Genomic DNA, 17,392 nt, shown 5'->3' on the forward strand with positions numbered 1-17,392 from the left:
AGGTACTTACTTGTACTAAAAAAGACTACGGTTTAAGATTATGAAATGAATCAGTTTGTCTCTATTTGGGATTTTTTCACATTATGACTTTAGCTCAGGTCTGAGTACCATGCAGAAACTAGATCCGATTGGTTTGTCTCCCGTAGATCGCCCAATGTCTGCATTTCAATTAAATGAGAGCATCATTGTTACAGCCTGTATCTGATGTCATCACTATATGTACAGATATTTATTATTTACTTATTTGGTCTAATCTCATTGGAAGATTCAATAACTTTATTTTTTTTCAACTGTTGAAACCAATTTGTGTCTTTATGGATTACATATCTAATTATCTTGATGATTAACTTTTACCAGCCATTCTCCACAGACCTGTCAAAAGAACCCTCAGCAAGACTGAAACATTCTTGAACAATGTAGAATTATATCAGTTGGCTTAGGAATTCCAACACCATTTAGTGAGTCAGTCAAAAAGGACTGAGATTCCCAATCTAGATTCAAGTCAAAGCTTTTTTAAAGGTGTGCATTTAAGTATCCAGTAGCACAAACCACAATAACTAAGTTCCTAAACCAAAACCCTACTTTGTTTAGCTGAAGGTTGGTCAAATACAGTATTAACAAGGCATTGAAATCAGTGGGCAAACTTGTTCCCAAATTAAGGTTGAAGAAATGGGGTGACGAATGATTTCAAGTTATTAGACCTGTCACCTCTTGGCATGCTTTCCCCTGTCTTTTTGCTTGCTTTAGGACTCTATGCACTTTACTGCTGACCAGTAATAAAGTGCAAGTGCTCCCTGTGTAAATTATATTGCTGAATCTTTTATCCCTGATTAGCGTATTTGATTTACTAGTAAAGTACTATGTGTGCCCAGGGCCTGTAAATCAAATGCTACTTCTGACCCTGCAGCACTGATTGTGCCACCCACATGAGTAGCCCTGTAAACACCTCAGACCTGCCAGTGCAGAGTCTGTGTGGGCAGTTGTAAACTGACAGTTCGACCTGGCAAGTGCACCCACTAGCCAGGCCCAAACCTTCCCTTTTACTACATATAAGTCACCCCTAAGGTAGGCCCAAGGCAGACCCATGGGCAGGGTGCAGTGTTTTTAAAAGGTAGGACATGTACTGATGGGTTTTACATGTCCTGATAGTGAAATACTATTAAATTTGTTTTTCATATTTGTAAGGCCTATCTCTCCCATAGGGTAACATGGGGATTGCCTTGAAATATCTTTTAAGTGTAATTTCCAATTGGGATTTTGGGGTCTCTGAACTCATAATTTAAAACTACAACTTTTGGTGAGGTTGGTTAATTTGTACAAGTTGTAAGTTGTAAAATGCCACTTTTAGGAAGGGGACATTTTCTTGCTGAACTATTCTGTGCCTCTGCCTGTCTGTGGAATACACGTCTGGGTCAGAATGACATTTGAGCTGTTTGTGAATTCACTCTAGATAGTCGCACAAATGGGAACTGGGGTGTACCCTGCATAACCTGATGGGTCGTCCTGGGCTAGAGTGATGGGAGGAGCTGACACTTGCAGCTAAATAGGACTCTGCCTGTCCTCACACAGTCTCCAACCCCCTAGAGTGTTTCTGGGGCCAGGGCAGGGAAAGGCAGGGTCTTGTGCACTACAAAGACTCTTCTTTAAAGTGTTCCTACTTAAAAGACAGAAATGGGTATAAGTACTGGACATCTGACACCAGAGTTAGAATCCTTCTGACTGAGGGCATTCTGCCAGGAAGAAGAGCTGGATGCAGTAGGAGGGACAGTCACTCTGCCTGTTGATTTGCTGGCTTGGCCTGCTGCTTGCTCCTTCTGTCCTGTGAGTGAGAGGACTGGGCTTTACTTTCTACAAACCTGCTTCCAAATGTTCTCCAAGGGCTTGGACTGAGCTTGCCTCCTGTTATAAAGTCTCAGGGATATCAAAGACTTTATCTGGCAGCACCTGGGCTTTCTTTCTTAGAGTCCTGACTTGCCAGATGGTGCCATAATCCCGTTCCTGGGCCCTTGGGAGGGAATTCTGGTGTAGCCAAGAAGAAACAAGCACATCTACTCCAGAGCAACTTCGGAACCTGTGCCACTGTCTGACTCCGCTCCACCACCTGCACCGGAGCTGTGGTCCCCGCTGAGTGCAGTGACTGCCGCCGTAGGCTTGACGCCACCGCAGCGCTTCCAAAGTCCTGCCACAGCCTCAGTCCTGGGTGAAGTGTCACAGACTACTGTGATACCCAACTCTGACTCTGCTGCAGCGTCTGTGGTTTGATTTTGATGTCTCACGTCTTGACCTGCTGGATTAGTCAACCCCCTCTGGATCGTAAGGAACCAACACCTCGCCACCGATGCCACAGCACCTCCCCTGCAACCGTAAGGAACCGACGCCTCATCTCCCCGGTAGAAGTAAGGAACCGATGCTGCTCCAGTGACGTCTCCCCTCCCCAACTCCGTGCAACTTCTTAGTTTCCCCGTTTTCCAAGGTACTGTGCCTGGGGTCTGTGGGACTCCATGACTGACCTGCACTCCCTCGCAAATGGCGTTGGACTGTTGGGACCAACTTTGTCAAGACGTGTGATGGCCCCAGTGGAACTGTTGTGTTTCTAAGTACTATGCTAAGATTTAGTCTCTGAAAATTTGTATCTTTGCTTGTGTATGTTGGATTTTTGTCATTTTGACGCTGTTTTACTCAGATAAATATTGGCTATTTTTCTAAGCTAGTGTGTAGTTTTGTGGTGTTTTCACTGTGCTACTGTGTGTGTGTGTGTGTGTTCAAATACTTTACACATTGCCACTGAGATGAGCAAGCTGCTCTTGCCAAGCTACCAAGGGGGTGAGCAGGAGTTGTCTTAGCTGTGTGACTCCCTTATCCTGACTAGAGTGAGGGTGCCTATTTGGACAAGGTGCAAAGCACTGCCAACTAAAGACCCCATTTGTAATACTAGCCCATTACTTTCAGGAGTAAAATGAAATTCCTTTACACATCAGAAAATACCCGTGCCTACTGAAATATCAAAATCTGTGAAAGACTTGGTTTTTCAGGCCTGCAACTTTTCATCTTTTTTTATTTTTCAGCATCTGTAAATGTTTTTCCTTATATAGCATCAAAAGACCAATTCCAGGATCTGTTATGTATGGAATCTCCAAATAACATAATACAGTTTCATTGCAGTACTGCTGGGAAGTGCACTGACAAATCTGTCAGACTCGCTGGTCCAGGGCTTCATTTAGGCTTCTTCATTCCTTTCCCCTCTTCCTTTTCCATTGTGTGCTTTTTCCCTGTTTTATAGTCTTTTTGTCCCTTTTTTAAAATTCTTTTATCTTCCTTTTTAGCTCACCCCTTTCATCAATTTCATCATACTCTTAAAATTGAAGATCCCCCTCCAATCAACTTTATAACTATGATTGCTCAGTTTTACCCTTTTGATTTTAGGTTTACACGTGCCTATTCCTTTCCCAGAACAACCTTATCTCTCCATCTACTGACCAGGAAGGGGGGAGACAAAATTATCCAGCCCTCCTCCAGGACTGAAAAGGAGAGAAAAAGGTGATAAAAAGTTGGCATTTTTAACTGTGGGTGCTCCTAATCACAGCACGGCTATTAAGTAAATTTGAAGGAATTCATAGAGAAGCAGTACTTCCGTCATCGCTTCCTTGTAGATCAATAAATTGTTTGGCTGGAGCTTGTTAACTTTGATTCCTTTGGGCGTTGCTTGTCTGTTGGACTATCTTTTAGGAGCATAACATGGTTGGTTTGCCTATGGTTGCCCTCAGTCTAGATTAGCATGGTAGGCAAAAATCAATGGACTAGAATATGTCCTGCGTGATGCTTTAGAAGACATTATTCATTTATTCTTATATTAAATTGTAGCTTGTTGTACCAGAGACCCCAAGTGCAAGTGGTATACCCAGGCTTATGTACTGTGCTCTCTGTGCCACAACAATCAAGGTGCGTCTCACTGGCGAAGCAAAAGGATCTTACATTGCCTTCCTGTTAGGGGGAGAAGTGGCCTATCAGTTCAGGTGGTACTTTCCCTGTATCAGCGTGATCTTACTGAGTTTTAGACAACTGGTCTCTGTAGTGTGGCACTGGCGCAAAGTGGGTGAAAAACAATTCAATATTCCTTTGGTTGTGGCAACATTACCACTAATACAGTTGAATGTAGCTTAACACCCCTATTAACAGTTCATCCTCCTCCCCACCCACCACCAAGAACAAGTAAGTAGACTACAATATTGGATTTTTTTCCTCTATCCTACAAATATCAATTCCTCACTCTGATCTAAATTTGGTATCAGGCTGCTATGCCCAAATCATTTGGGTCTATAGCTTTAGGTGATCTGACACACTGGGAACAGTAAGTCAGACTGTTGTCTTTAAAAAACTTTTTTTTCTTTAGTCTTTCTCAAGGATAATGTTATCCTTTCAATAATCTTAATATTTTCAGCAATTTCCCTCAACCCCAGCTTCAACCCTTTCATCCTCAACTGAGCAAAAAATATAAACTCAATGTTTCAAGTACTCTGAAATTCTGCCTTCTGAATAAGTTCTTAACATGCATTTAAATTTTGTGTAGGTCTTGCACTGTCAAACGTTACACAGTCTTGCATTTCAGAGTTTAAGTAGCTTACTTCTGTAGGGGATTTAGGGTTTTCTGTCCGATTTCATAGCTGTTTTGCAGGACTAACACCAGGATAGGAGAATATTGATAAATTACCTTCATGATGATACCGTTACAGCATCAACCCGGCCAATTTCCATGTTGCAGTCTTTTATTTCAGATAAAACTTGAAGGAACAGAATGGGAATTTGAACGGGTGTATAGAGAAAGGCGTGTTAAGAGATGCTCAAGAAGGGTAGCTCTATAGAAATTATAAAGTGAACCATGTTATTCTGGCTATTGTATTCCAGTTCTGTAAGTTGCATATCATTTCCAACTAGATATGAAGAAGGTAAAGCAGAAGCTGAGTGTACTGATGTTACTGCCTATTTTTTTCTATTTCTTTACCAGGCTACTCTAGATGTCGTAATAAACCTTCAATTCCAGTATATTGAGAAGCTATGGCAGGCTTTCTGGAGCGCCAAGACGTCTACTGATGGTTCTACGCACCTGTCACCCAGGTATATTTAGCTGTTTAGTAACCCTGCCCAAAAGATGATTTCTATAAGGGTTATCCATCTTTGTCTGGAAAGTCTCCAGTCTGGACCTGGCACGAACCCACCATCTACAATACAGTAAATCGAGTTTTGCTCATTCCAGATGAGTGTGAATGAAACAAATCGAACCCTCTGAAGGAAGGACATTTGTGGCAGCTGCCCTGCAGGAAGTTTCCTGACTGAACAATAGTGGCAGGTTAACCATAGGCATGCTGACTTCTACCACTACATTACGTTTTCCATTGCTTGGGAAATGAGGATACCTATTCTTAGTGGGCCCCCCTTAAAAGGGCTGACTGCTCTGTAGAACTGCCAATCAGTCTGCTTTTGAAACACACCAAAGATAGTATGTCTGGTTTTGTTTTGTGGTAGGGCTAAAGGAAGTCCTGCAAAGAGGCATGACCCTAGTGAGATCTTTCTTGCGGTATCCTAAAGAACCATTACTAATGACTAGTAAATGACTGATTAGAACAACTTTAGTCCTAGATAACTTTGGACCACAACTAGAGCTTGAAGAAGACCAGAAGTAGAAGTCTCTTGCTCTTGAAAAGGACCTGGCCTAAGGTTCTGCTTCCCCCACATATCTTTGTTTTGGAAGTGCTTTCTAAGGGTTGGACCAGCTGTTGGACTTTGGTTGGGTTCTGGCTGGAAGCAGTGGCTGAGCATGTATCCTAATGATATCTGTACTCTGGTACTTTAGAACATTCTCTGGTCATCTAGGATCTTCCAGTGTGACAGTCATAAAGCTTTTGATCATAGTGAGACACTGCAACTGAGATTATTTGAAATCAGGAGGACTGAGACAATGTGCGGAGGTGATTGGGAATTAAGGATTCCAGCTATCGCAATTTCTCGGTTATCTTGTTCTGAACTTTGACAAAAGAGCCCACCTTCATCATAACCTTCCAGAAAAGGTATCTGGCCCTGCTGACCATGGTTCCCAGCCTTGCCCCACTGAAGGATTTTGAGTTCCCAAAACTGAATATATGCAAAAGTCTAAATATGACACCTGTGAGGAGAAGACTTTGGCAACCGCAGTTTCACACTCTGGGTTTTTGGTGCCAAAATATAAGGCTTCAGTGTGATCCCATAACAATATACCTGGCCTTGTGGAGGGGGGCACCTTTGACTGCTTATCCCACCTTGCTCCACTGGAGGATTTTGAGCGCCCAGTGGCTGAACAAAGAGCATGCCAGCAAGAAAATGCAGACTCCCCATGATTCCCCACCACAAAGCAACATTGACAGCTACAGGTTTCAAGTTTACCTACCTGGGATAATTTGCTACTAAATGTGCCCCAGAGTCCATGCCCTGGTCGATTGAAGTGCAAAAATTAATTACTTATTACCTCTTAACAAATATTAATAATTTTTTTTTTTTTTTTACCTATTACGTGTTCTTTTTTACTAAATTGGTTTTGACACTTTACTGTTTTATTTCTTGACTCCAGTACTTGACACCAATAACTCTTGTCTTTGGAAGCAAAGCAAGCAAGTTCGAAACATTTATTTTACTCTTTATAAACTCTGTTTAAACTGTTACATAGCTTTGTGGGAGCTCGTGCTTTTCTCTTCCCTTGTTAACAATCTTTGAGAAATCACACACTTAGCATCTTTTCTTTTATCCTCTTTCTTTTGCAAGCCTGTAGCTGCACAGGAGGGGGAACTTTTAACTGTCAGCCTGTTGGTGATCCTTTGGGTCTTTTCTCTTTGTAGTGAAGAGGATCATGAAGGTGCCATGCCAAAAGACAAATTAATCATTCTTTGCAAGTATGATCCCGTTATGAAGTGGATGCGAAGCTGTGACCATATTTTATACCAGGCATTGGTGGAAATCCTTGTACCTGATGTCCTCAGGCCTGTGCCTAGTAAGTAGCTTTTGTGAATTTGCAATCATGTGGTCAGAGATTCCCAATTATAATGTTTTTTAAACATATTCCTCCAAGTAAACATTAAATTATTGTGGGTGGAATGAAATGCTGTGAAATCTTGTGTCAAATGACAGTGGATGCTCAAGTACTTAAACGGACCAGGAAAATTCAGTTGAGTATGTACAGTTCCAGGGTGCTTAACTTGACAAATAAGATAATACATTCAAATAGAATATTGCCCCCTAACGTGGCTCAGCAGTGTTGGCTGTTGCCAAACAGGGTATGACATTGCTTAATCACAGTTCTGAGGAGGGTGCAGCATGTCAATGTGCAGGACTAGAAATTCACAGCTGACACGTGAGATCTGAACATCCATTGTTGGTACTCTTTTGCCCTGCCAGCAAATGTGGATTGTCACTATGTACCCTCCCTTATACACTGTCACCACAAACGTACTGCAAGTCCTGTTTCCCATTAAAAAAAAAATTCAATAAAAAAATCACAACCTAGTCCTGCATTATGGACTAAGCATTATTGGTGACACTAGGGCAGGAGTCAAGTTTAAGGATAGCTAACTGAAGAATTAAGCCCTGAAAACGAGCAGGCAGAGATCAGCTGGTTTCAGTTGGTGATGCAGAGTTCAGCTGAAGTCTGATGTTTGGTTAGATGCAAGCGCATGAAGGTGATCCAGAGAGACAAAATCAAGAAGTCACAGACATTCATTGAGAGCTTGTGCCTAGGTATGCCATAGGCAAATCACCACTACAGGGAATTGGAGGGGTGCTGGGTAGTTAGCAACAGAGTGGATACAAAGGCGTAGTGCAGTGAGACGCAGAACTGTGATGCATTGACTTGTCAGGGACACAGATTGGCCTTTGAGGAGCGAAATGAACATAAAAAGTAGTGGGCTGCAGCCAAAAGGACGATTGAGGCTGAAAGCACAGTGGATCTAATGTGTGGGGAGAAAGGTGCATGGATAATGAAGAGCAGATCAAAGTTGGAAGTACACAGGTTGCGACGGGTTGGAGAAGACACTTGAAAGGATGGTTGTGATGTTGTTCGTACAAGGATTTTCTCCCATGCAAACAACTTTGAAGGTATGTTGTGCTAATACACACAATCAGAAGGGTAATCTCACATTGTCATTTAGGTGCAAGCTGCAACTTGCGAACAAGAAGGCATGCTAAAAATGGCTTGTTTAAGGCGGTGGAACATCTGTGTCCTCGACTGGGATAACACTGACCAAAGGGTGGCCTAGTCTTGTTCCACTCCACATACATTCCCCTTAAGGTTTCCAGCAGGTCCCTCAAGCTGCCCCATTTATCTAGGCTTGTAATTTCTCTTAGATAACTTGTGGAATGTGGACCAATGTTATTTGTTAGTGTTCAATCACAAACAGTTCTTGGTATTCCTGCTCTTTGTAGGAAGGGCACAGTAATTATTGCACTCTCTGAACAGTGCTGGTCGCTAGTAGTGCCAAGTTCATTGCTGGAGGAGGCTCCAAGTGAGAGAACCTGCGCTGCTTGAGTTCTACCAAGCAGCAAGAAAATAGGAACTTGCGTAGGAGGTGCCAGAGATTGCTTATAACTACCACCTGAACCTATTTAAATGTCCTGTTTAAACTGACCAGTATTGTACTGGTCTCTCGTGTTATCTTGTTTTAATATCCATAAGCCTTAAAATGTCTGTCTACCTGCAGAATGCTATCACACATTTTCATAGACCAAATGCTAAGAACATACAGCGTTTTCTCTTTTTTTAATCCATTTAAAATTGCAGCTGTTCACTGTAAAATGTATTTGGCAGACCAATACTTAATATTCTTCATCTACAGTAATATAGTGCTCTTATTCCCAGCAGCCAGTCCGGCCCTAAAAACTATAGGTGGAAAACAGCAAACTCTCAAGTTCACCTTACCAGTTTCAAGCCGATTGAGAGGGTGCAGCCAGCTTACAGAAGTTCAAAATTTAGTTTCTAATTTTCAATGAAATGGCAAGGTCTTTTTATTTCATTTAAAATTAGAAAATGCACCCACCGGCCCTAGTTTGCTTTACTGAGGGACATTGAATATGAAGGTGGCTGATCTTAACTCATGAGTGGGATAAAATTGTTGAACTATATTTGGGAGATTGAGTGGACCAAGGTTGTGGAAAGCTCAAAAAAATACACATGGTCTTGAAAATAATCCCCTTTTGAGGTCTTTCTAAGGCAAGTTTGGCTGTGTTTTATTTTTGCTTTCTTTGTAATCATCTAAATATGGTTTGGAAAGTCCCAAGGTATGAGTTGCAGTAATAAATGTGACTCGATTTATGCATCTGAACTACCATGGTACATGTCTTTGCTGCCAAATATAGCAGTTTCTTACATAACAATCCTAAAAATAGGTAGCAGATAGCTGGCTTACTTGGCCCCCTAAAGATAAGTTGGCTTCAAAATGAAATCCAATAATATGGACTCTGGGCTTCTAATTCACGTGGCTATAAACTAGGTGCTAATTTAGGCAGATTTAGATCTGGATACTACCACATCGTCTTGCTTGTTCGATTTGAATTTTAAAATATTGTCTTCAAGCCAGGTCACCACTGTAATCATGCACTGCTGGAAATTATTGGCGACTTCCAAGAATTCCATTTTGTGCGTGCTGTAGACTTGCAAGACGTGTACCTAACAGTTGTCAAATACTAAAAAGCCTTCGCTGTCAGCAGCATTGCTACCCATCCTTTCCATTGAATTCAACCCAAAGAACATTTTCTATTATGCAACATAGTTTTTGAAGTTTAAGACAATTTTTATGAATCTAGACGAATGACTGAATCAACGTTCTCGTCAAAACTTAATTTTCAGAAGTATTACCAATGCACACTTTCTGGGGCTGCAGGTAACCTCTAGGGAATGAACTACCGCACCAGACCAAGACATGTGGTACTTGGTCCAAGTCTCTGGAGAAGAGTTATAAAAGATTATTCTTCAGAGGGCACACTGTCTTCTAAACATTAACTTTTCTTTGATTTCAGAGACTTCACCCGACAACCAGACATATATGCTGCTTTTCAGATTCAAATCTTTTCTTCACATCTAATTCCAGGCTTCACTTTGACCCACAGCAGAAGGGTCCAGAAGGCCCATCATAACAGTTCCAGAGGTTGTTATATAACACAATCTTCTGGAAACTAGGCCACCCACCTAGTGCCAGAGTCCTTACTGGCCTCTTGCGCCAAACTTCATAATAAGCCACGCAGACTATACCACAATGTTGCTAACTGTATAATGAGCATGTGCTAAATCAGTGACACTTCTAAGGAGGCTCAACGATTTTTGGTTCTGACTTTTTGCTTTATGACCTGTTTCAGGAATTCAAAGATGGTTGTAAACATGAAGTGCACAAAACACTGTTCTATTTTAATGTTTACAGCAGAGGATTTCAGATGATTAACTAGGATAACAAATTACAAATTCCTTCTTCCTTTTAGACATCTTATCCCCTTTAAACCCACTATAACTGGCAATGTATGAACCATAACCCTATCCGGACCACAAAACTCACCACCTATGATTGCTGGCCATTCTGAAACCATTAAGTTTATAGATTAACTAAGGCAGAAGCTTCAGTACTCTGACTTTAATAGGTGATAACTAGATAAACCATTTCTTCTTTTTTAAAACAATTTTTTTTTTTCTTTTTTTTAAAGTTTGAGGGGCCTTTTCAGTTAAAAGCTTTTTGTAGTGCTGGATTCAAATTCTAGCTAGATTTATAAAGACAGAAATTGTTGCATCCTGATACCATATTTTCTTGGAGGCCATCAATATTCAATCTATGAAAATGCTCTTGATCCAGTATGCAGGTCGCACTCTGTTTTGATGATTTCAAAGATACTCGTGGTGGAGCTTCAGAATTAAGTGTAAGTGCCTTGCATCATGAAAACTCCCATGTTGTACAACTGAGGGATCTGACGGTCAACTTTTATGAACGGGGAATTCCCAGCTGCACTTGGCCCCAATACCTCCTATACTGCTCAACAAATCACATTACTATGTTGATACTTAACATATTACACATGTTCATAAGTTTGTTTGATTGCCAGAATCTTTTGGCAGTATAGTATTTGATGCCTCGCAAGAGAAGCTTTTATGTTGCCTACTATCAGAGTAGATGTATATTTGAATGAATGAATCCAATTATGTGTTGTTTTCCACAGTAGGACCATTGTCACCTTTTTTTTTTTGTTGTTTTTTTTTTTTTTTAATGTTTGGTCCTATTTTTTTTTTTTTTTTCAGGCACCTTGACACAAGCTATCCGAAACTTTGCAAAGAGTTTGGAAGGGTGGCTGACCAATGCAATGAGTGACTTTCCCCAGCAGATTATTCAGACAAAGGTGAAGTTGGACATGCATTATTGCAAGAATTGGTGTTTTTAAAAGTTGTTGCTCGTAAGACCAGGGTAGTACTGTCTTAAAAAGATTTAATTTTCATCATATGATACGTCTCTTACCAATGCATTGGTATAAATATATCATTATACTGCCGAATAATATTTGCTTGTTTATTTTTTCTGTGTTTGACCATATTTTTGTTAAACCTCCAATCTCTGTACCCTTCAGTTGTGAAATGTTTTTTGCAATTTTCCAGCTGTTATTGATAAGTGTCCACATATACGCAAACAGAGATCACAGCACACAGTATGCAAGGTAAAACAAAAAGGAGTTAGAGTATTTAGTCATTACAAGGTAAAAAATGAATGAAGAAATCGAGCACAACGATGTTCAAATCTTGTCTCCAGAGAAGAGTTCATTTATTCTGAACGGAGTGGTATTTCATAGAACAGAGAGCATTTTTCCAAAACAGCCAACACGTGTTTCGTCTCATCAGTGACTTTTTCAAGGCCGAAAATGACAAAAAGGTTCCAGGCAGGTTAAGTCAGATACGACTCAGAAATAATAAATAGTCCAAACGGTACTCAGTAATCTCTTCAGTATCTTCGTCAGTCTATGAAATAAATAATCCAAAAGGCATGTGAAGCTGTCAATCAATGAGAACCCCGGTAAGTCCAAACGTGTGCCTCTGGGCACTTGCAAATCTTTTCGTATTTTTTCATTTTCGGCTGATCGGGATTGTATTGTTCTTCTGACTATACAACATTTATGTAATTTTCCCTTTGAGTGCGGCCAACTCTCACCCTTACTACCCGCTACAAGTGTCCACATATGGTGGCATGTGTCCTGGAAAATGAAGGCACAGGCACCATTAAAGTGAAAAGGATCATGTGTATCAGAGTCCTCTTGTAGAAAAAGGGCCAAGTGAGGCAATAATTTCACATTGGAACTTGGCAGGTTCCATTTGCACCTCCCCCCCCCCCCCCCCTGTGTTCTATTTAAGGGAAACTGCCCCATTACTGCCATTTGCATAGGCACATAGAACCGTGATTGAGAATTCTCGGTCAAGGACATTTTCACCACCTAAAATGTACTGTGTTAAGGAGCTCCTATTTCTTTTGAGGATCTTGACTATATCACGATGCCCATTGCCCTTGAAACATTGCTCAACATAGCTATGAGCTTCAGTGTCTAGACCACCAAATTTGGGAGGCACAGAGTTAAGAAAAAAAGGAACTGGACTACATCCTTAATAGTATTATAGTCCAAAATCCTGTCTACTGCTTTCTCAAGAATATGACACTCTACGCTTCGGTGACTGAATGTGGCTGTGGCAGTCACTTGAGCAGCAAAGTTGTAAAATGGAGGCTTCACACCCTTGCAGATGATGACCATGCAGAGCTATAACTGCCCCATAAAGAGTCCTTCTAACTGATATAAGACCTAAATAAGATGCCATGGTGCTTTGTGGTAGACACATGATGGTGATTGCAGAATTTTTCAAATCGGACAGACTCCAATGTCGGTCAAATCTGCCAAGCTAGAGTCTATGTAAGAATCCCACTGGACTTTTAATTACTTTTAGGGAAGGAAAACATTTTACTGCACTTCATTAGCACAGGTTGACAAGAAGGGCAGACTTATGGACTCTGATGTTGCCTTGGTCTTCCAGGCATTCTATCTATAGACAATTCTCCAGAAGGGTATGATCACTACTGACCCAATTTGTTAGTCCTAAACAAGAAACATCCAGATGTGCCCTCTTTATGTGGGTTTAAATGCCCAGTGGTGTCAGAATGGGAGACTTGGTGGCCAGACTGACTCTCTCACTCTTACTTGATATCGTTGATCTTGGTACAGTATTCTAAATCATTCCCTGAACTTGTGTACGTTTTGACAAGGGCAAAGTGTCCAGAAAAAAGGACAAATTAAGAAGTTCTGCACGTTTTCCGGAGAAGCAAATGTTTGCAAGACATGCCAGCAAAAGACCAATTGAGCATTTTCTATATTTGGCTTGATGTTTCTGTGTTTACTATGTGTGCATTTGTCTGCCATATATTGATTATCAAAATGTCCTTCTTGGGTATCTTTTTCATATCATGAGTTCGATGATGAAAGATTTACTGAGTGGTTATATAGGGCCAGATGTAGTAAAGGATTTTACCCATTCTATGTGAAAATGTCTTCGTACATATGGCCCATAGTGTTTTGCCACACAGAAAATACACCCCTGTGCTTGGGAGTTAAAAGTGGTATTGGCCATTGGAAAGGATCACCCATGCATAAGCTAGACTATTAGAACATTTCCTGAAAATGGCCTTTTAATAGGTATTAAATCAACTAAAATGTTGGTGAAATCCAGCAACAGTATTCTCACGAGCCTTCCAAAGAATACCATTGCCATAATGTAATGTTCCATTAAAAACTCAATCCACTTGGCTTTAAAACTCATTTGACTTATGATAATATGCCTCTTTTGTAGCAATCCTTCCCAAATGTGTAAAAGTTAAGAAGTGGAATGATAACCTTGTTAGCACTAAGATCTAACCAAGTATTTATAGTTGGTTACAAATCGTTTATCAGTCCTTGCTGGCATCTTTGAAGCAGTCAGTAACTATATTGATCTTTCCTAAATCATTTGTTTTCATCAATAGTGTAATGTGTCCCTCTCAAACCTCTTCCTGGAAACCAGAGGTACCATGCTGCAAAAGAGAAAGCAGCTACTGCAGCCCTTACAAGAAATGGCCCAGTCATCAAGATTCACATGGAAGCCAACAGGCTAAACTGACTGAGTCCAAAGCACACTGGTCGGCCTGGCCTTTCAGCATAATTTATTTGCATAGCTCGATTATCCATTTTTCTTCTTTCCCACCTCCTGGACATATGGATGAGGGTGGATTTCTAGTTCAATATTTTTGAATCTCAAATATTTCACTATGGAGATGTGAAAGTTACTTAGTTGAAATTCTATCATGGATATCCTTTTTTTAATTCATTGAAAAACACCTCCTCAGTCTATGCTAGAAGCATTGCCAAAGACTACCTAATTTGCCCCTACTCGGACCTCACTGTGAAAATGAATCACTGTTAAGCATTCTTTCAGTGTGACGCTGCAATGTTGAATTCTCTCTTGTAAAGTGGGAAGTTGGTGCATTTCCTTTTTTCCCTCTTTTCCTGATAGTTAAAGTGTGTACTTAAGTGCTAAACATTTTTTATTCATTTCTCATTTACAAGTATGTTTTCTGTGTAATTGTGATTGCCAGTTCAGTTAGAAGTAGTACACGTTTAACTAATGGCAAGCTAGTGTTTCACTACAAGTCTTAGCTCTTCCATTTTGATAAATTTTTATTAAATTTAATTGTTAATGTTACCACACAAATATTTTTAACCTAGATGGAGGATTGCTATAAGAGTGTTAATACCTATTGACAAATCACAAATGTTTTTTCATGAGAGATAATCTTATGTCTGTGGTTCTTGCCATAAACATTATTCATAATTATCATTTTGACACCACTTTATGTATGCAGGATGATTAACTCTAGTTCTTTTGTGACCTGATTTCAAGGTTGGGGTAGTAAGTGCCTTTGCTCAGACATTACGAAGATATACATCCCTAAATCACCTAGCGCAGGCAGCACGGGCTGTGCTCCAAAATACCTCTCAGATCAACCAGATGCTCAGTGATCTCAACCGAGTGGACTTTGCCAATGTTCAGGTAATGTTTTTTTTCTTTGTGACTGTCATGTCTTGGCTTAAATTTTAGAGACCAAATTTGTTTTGCAAAACAGAATTCCTGAAGTTATAAGATTGTAAGTGCTGTACATACCAAGCAGTCCATTAGGCTGAATGAGAGCTGTTCATATTGTTGTCTTTTGGATGTGGAGGGGTTCTATCAGATAGTCTGTCCACCTGTTACTAACCCTAGGGAAAGTAATTGTCTAAAGAAGTAGAGGAAAGTCCACCTATTTAATGTTTGTATCATAGCATAGTTTCTCACACCTTCCCTTTTTCCCACTGCCTAGCATGGCACCTGCTGCCTTCTGGGGAGTGAACTGGAATAGAGAGCCTGTAAAATAATAATTGATACCATTACCACCAGAATCAGGTGGGGGTAGCAGTGACTCAACTCCAGAGTGGCCTCGTTCTAAAGGTGCAGAAGAATAATGGCAGCTATCAGGTCACCTAAACCTTATAAGCTAACTCTGATGAATACAATGAAGCTGTCAGCCTCCCCTAACTTCCTCCTTACCTCACAGTTATTGGTCCTCACTGCCTCTGTCATCCTCTTGTATTTGATGGGAAACATCAGTGGTTCGACTCGCCAATGACCATGTTTCTTGTGATCCTCCACAGTTTGGCAGCAGCTCTGTTAAATCCATTCTGTCTCCCCTGATGTGAGCTACCTGGGTGCAGAAAGTACTGACAGAGGAGGAATCCGTGACACGAGCACTACTGGAGGTCTGGTTTATAAAACCAGGTGCTTAACATGAATGCAGGAACAAGGCCAAATATCCTGCTTCTAAGCAGGATGACAACTAAGCATTGTTTGTTGCTGCACTCACAGCTGTGCTATAGGTGAGGTGATGAAACTTCTGCACAACAACTTTGCGTGCTGTCAACGGCATGAGGCGTCAGTTCTTAAGCAGACCCATGTTTGACACCACATGCTCAACTTCTGCGGCAAGAAAGCTATACTTTCAGACCACAGACACTAGATGGTGGAACATGCTCAGCTTATGAATCTTTTTACTAAAAAGCAGTAAAAGCACTATCTGAGAGAGATTTCTAGCTGCAGATTCCTTACCTTTGAATTCCCTGGCGTCCGCATCGAATCCGGATTTTTTTGCTAACAAATACCCTGCAGGTGCCTTTGGGTGACGTTGTTTGGCTCCGCGTGGCATCGTCAGCGTCGTTGGAGCCATCTGTGACGTCACGATTGCTTATAAAGGCACCACTCCGATGCGAATACATCAGTTCTTTTCCTTCCGTGCTGGTTAAGCGCAGGCCTGGGATCGAGCTACCGTCTGCCTTCTTTGGCAGGCCTTTTTTCGACCCTTTTGTCGAAGATTTTTAGTCTGTGCAAGAATGTCATCAAGGAAGACTGGGTTCAAGCCGTGTGGTGCCTGCCATTGCGCCATGTCGGTGACAAACCCCAACCTGATATGTCTCTGGTGCCTTGAGAGGTGCCTTGACAGAGACCACGACTCAGTCGTGCTCCGACTGCTAGGCCATGGCCCGAAAGCTTTGAGAGATCTGTGCTCCTGCGGGTTGGTCTTCTAACCCTGTTGGGTTCGCAGGGGCCCCATTGGGTTTGACGCCGGCGACTTTGGCCTCAGCATCTTTGGGGACCCTGGCATCCAATACTGGATCCGGACTGATGTCTGTTCCACACAGTCGGTCTCTTCCGGCGCCGCTCCCCCGGCGCCCACCAGTGGTGCGAGCCCCATCCTCATTCCAGATGATTTGGAGCCGTAACGACGTCGGACGATGCTGATTCCAACTTCGACGTCACTGACACGGCCCAGATCAGTGCCTGAGGCCAGGCACAGGTGAGGAATGGGAGGGGTCTGAGGACCCTTTAGACCAGAGGTCTTCAAACTGGGGGGCGAGCCCCCCTTGGGGGGCCTCAAGTGATCCCGGGGGGGCGCCAAACTCTGGCCAAAAGAAATATTATGCAGATAACATGCCTTTGTTTTAAGCAGAAGCATGTTATTGCAGTTTTAAAAAGGTAACAGTACTTAACTGCAATGTTTAAATAGGTTTAGACCTATTTAAACATTGCCATCTTTCTAAAATAATTGTGAAAAATTCTGAGGGGGGGCCCAAAGATTTTTATTTTTCAACTGGGGGGGCGCGGCATAAAAAAGTTTGAAGACCACTGCTTTAGACTATGGATTGGAGCAGGACTGGTATGAGACTCTAGGGGAAGCCAGTGGACTGGATACTTCTCTTGATGCTGGTATGCTCTCACCTCCTTCTGTTGCTATGGAGCAGGGAGCGT

General features: G+C 41.5%; 1 protein-coding gene across 3 annotated transcripts in view; it reads left to right on the forward strand.

The window, feature by feature from the left end:
- Positions 1 to 17,392, forward strand: part of RFX2 (regulatory factor X2) — a 163,724-nt gene that overhangs the window by 116,617 nt on the left and 29,715 nt on the right. For all 3 annotated transcript variants that reach the window (XM_069216390.1, XM_069216388.1, XM_069216389.1), the window contains 4 exons: positions 5,003 to 5,112; positions 6,864 to 7,015; positions 11,294 to 11,391; positions 14,957 to 15,106. In XM_069216390.1, coding sequence (XP_069072491.1) covers positions 5,003 to 5,112; positions 6,864 to 7,015; positions 11,294 to 11,391; positions 14,957 to 15,106 — 510 coding nt within the window. The remainder of the gene's footprint in view (positions 1 to 5,002; positions 5,113 to 6,863; positions 7,016 to 11,293; positions 11,392 to 14,956; positions 15,107 to 17,392) is intronic.

This window comes from Pleurodeles waltl, chromosome 12 (genome assembly GCF_031143425.1).
Source record: "Pleurodeles waltl isolate 20211129_DDA chromosome 12, aPleWal1.hap1.20221129, whole genome shotgun sequence".
Taxonomy (NCBI): Eukaryota; Metazoa; Chordata; class Amphibia; order Caudata; family Salamandridae; genus Pleurodeles; species Pleurodeles waltl.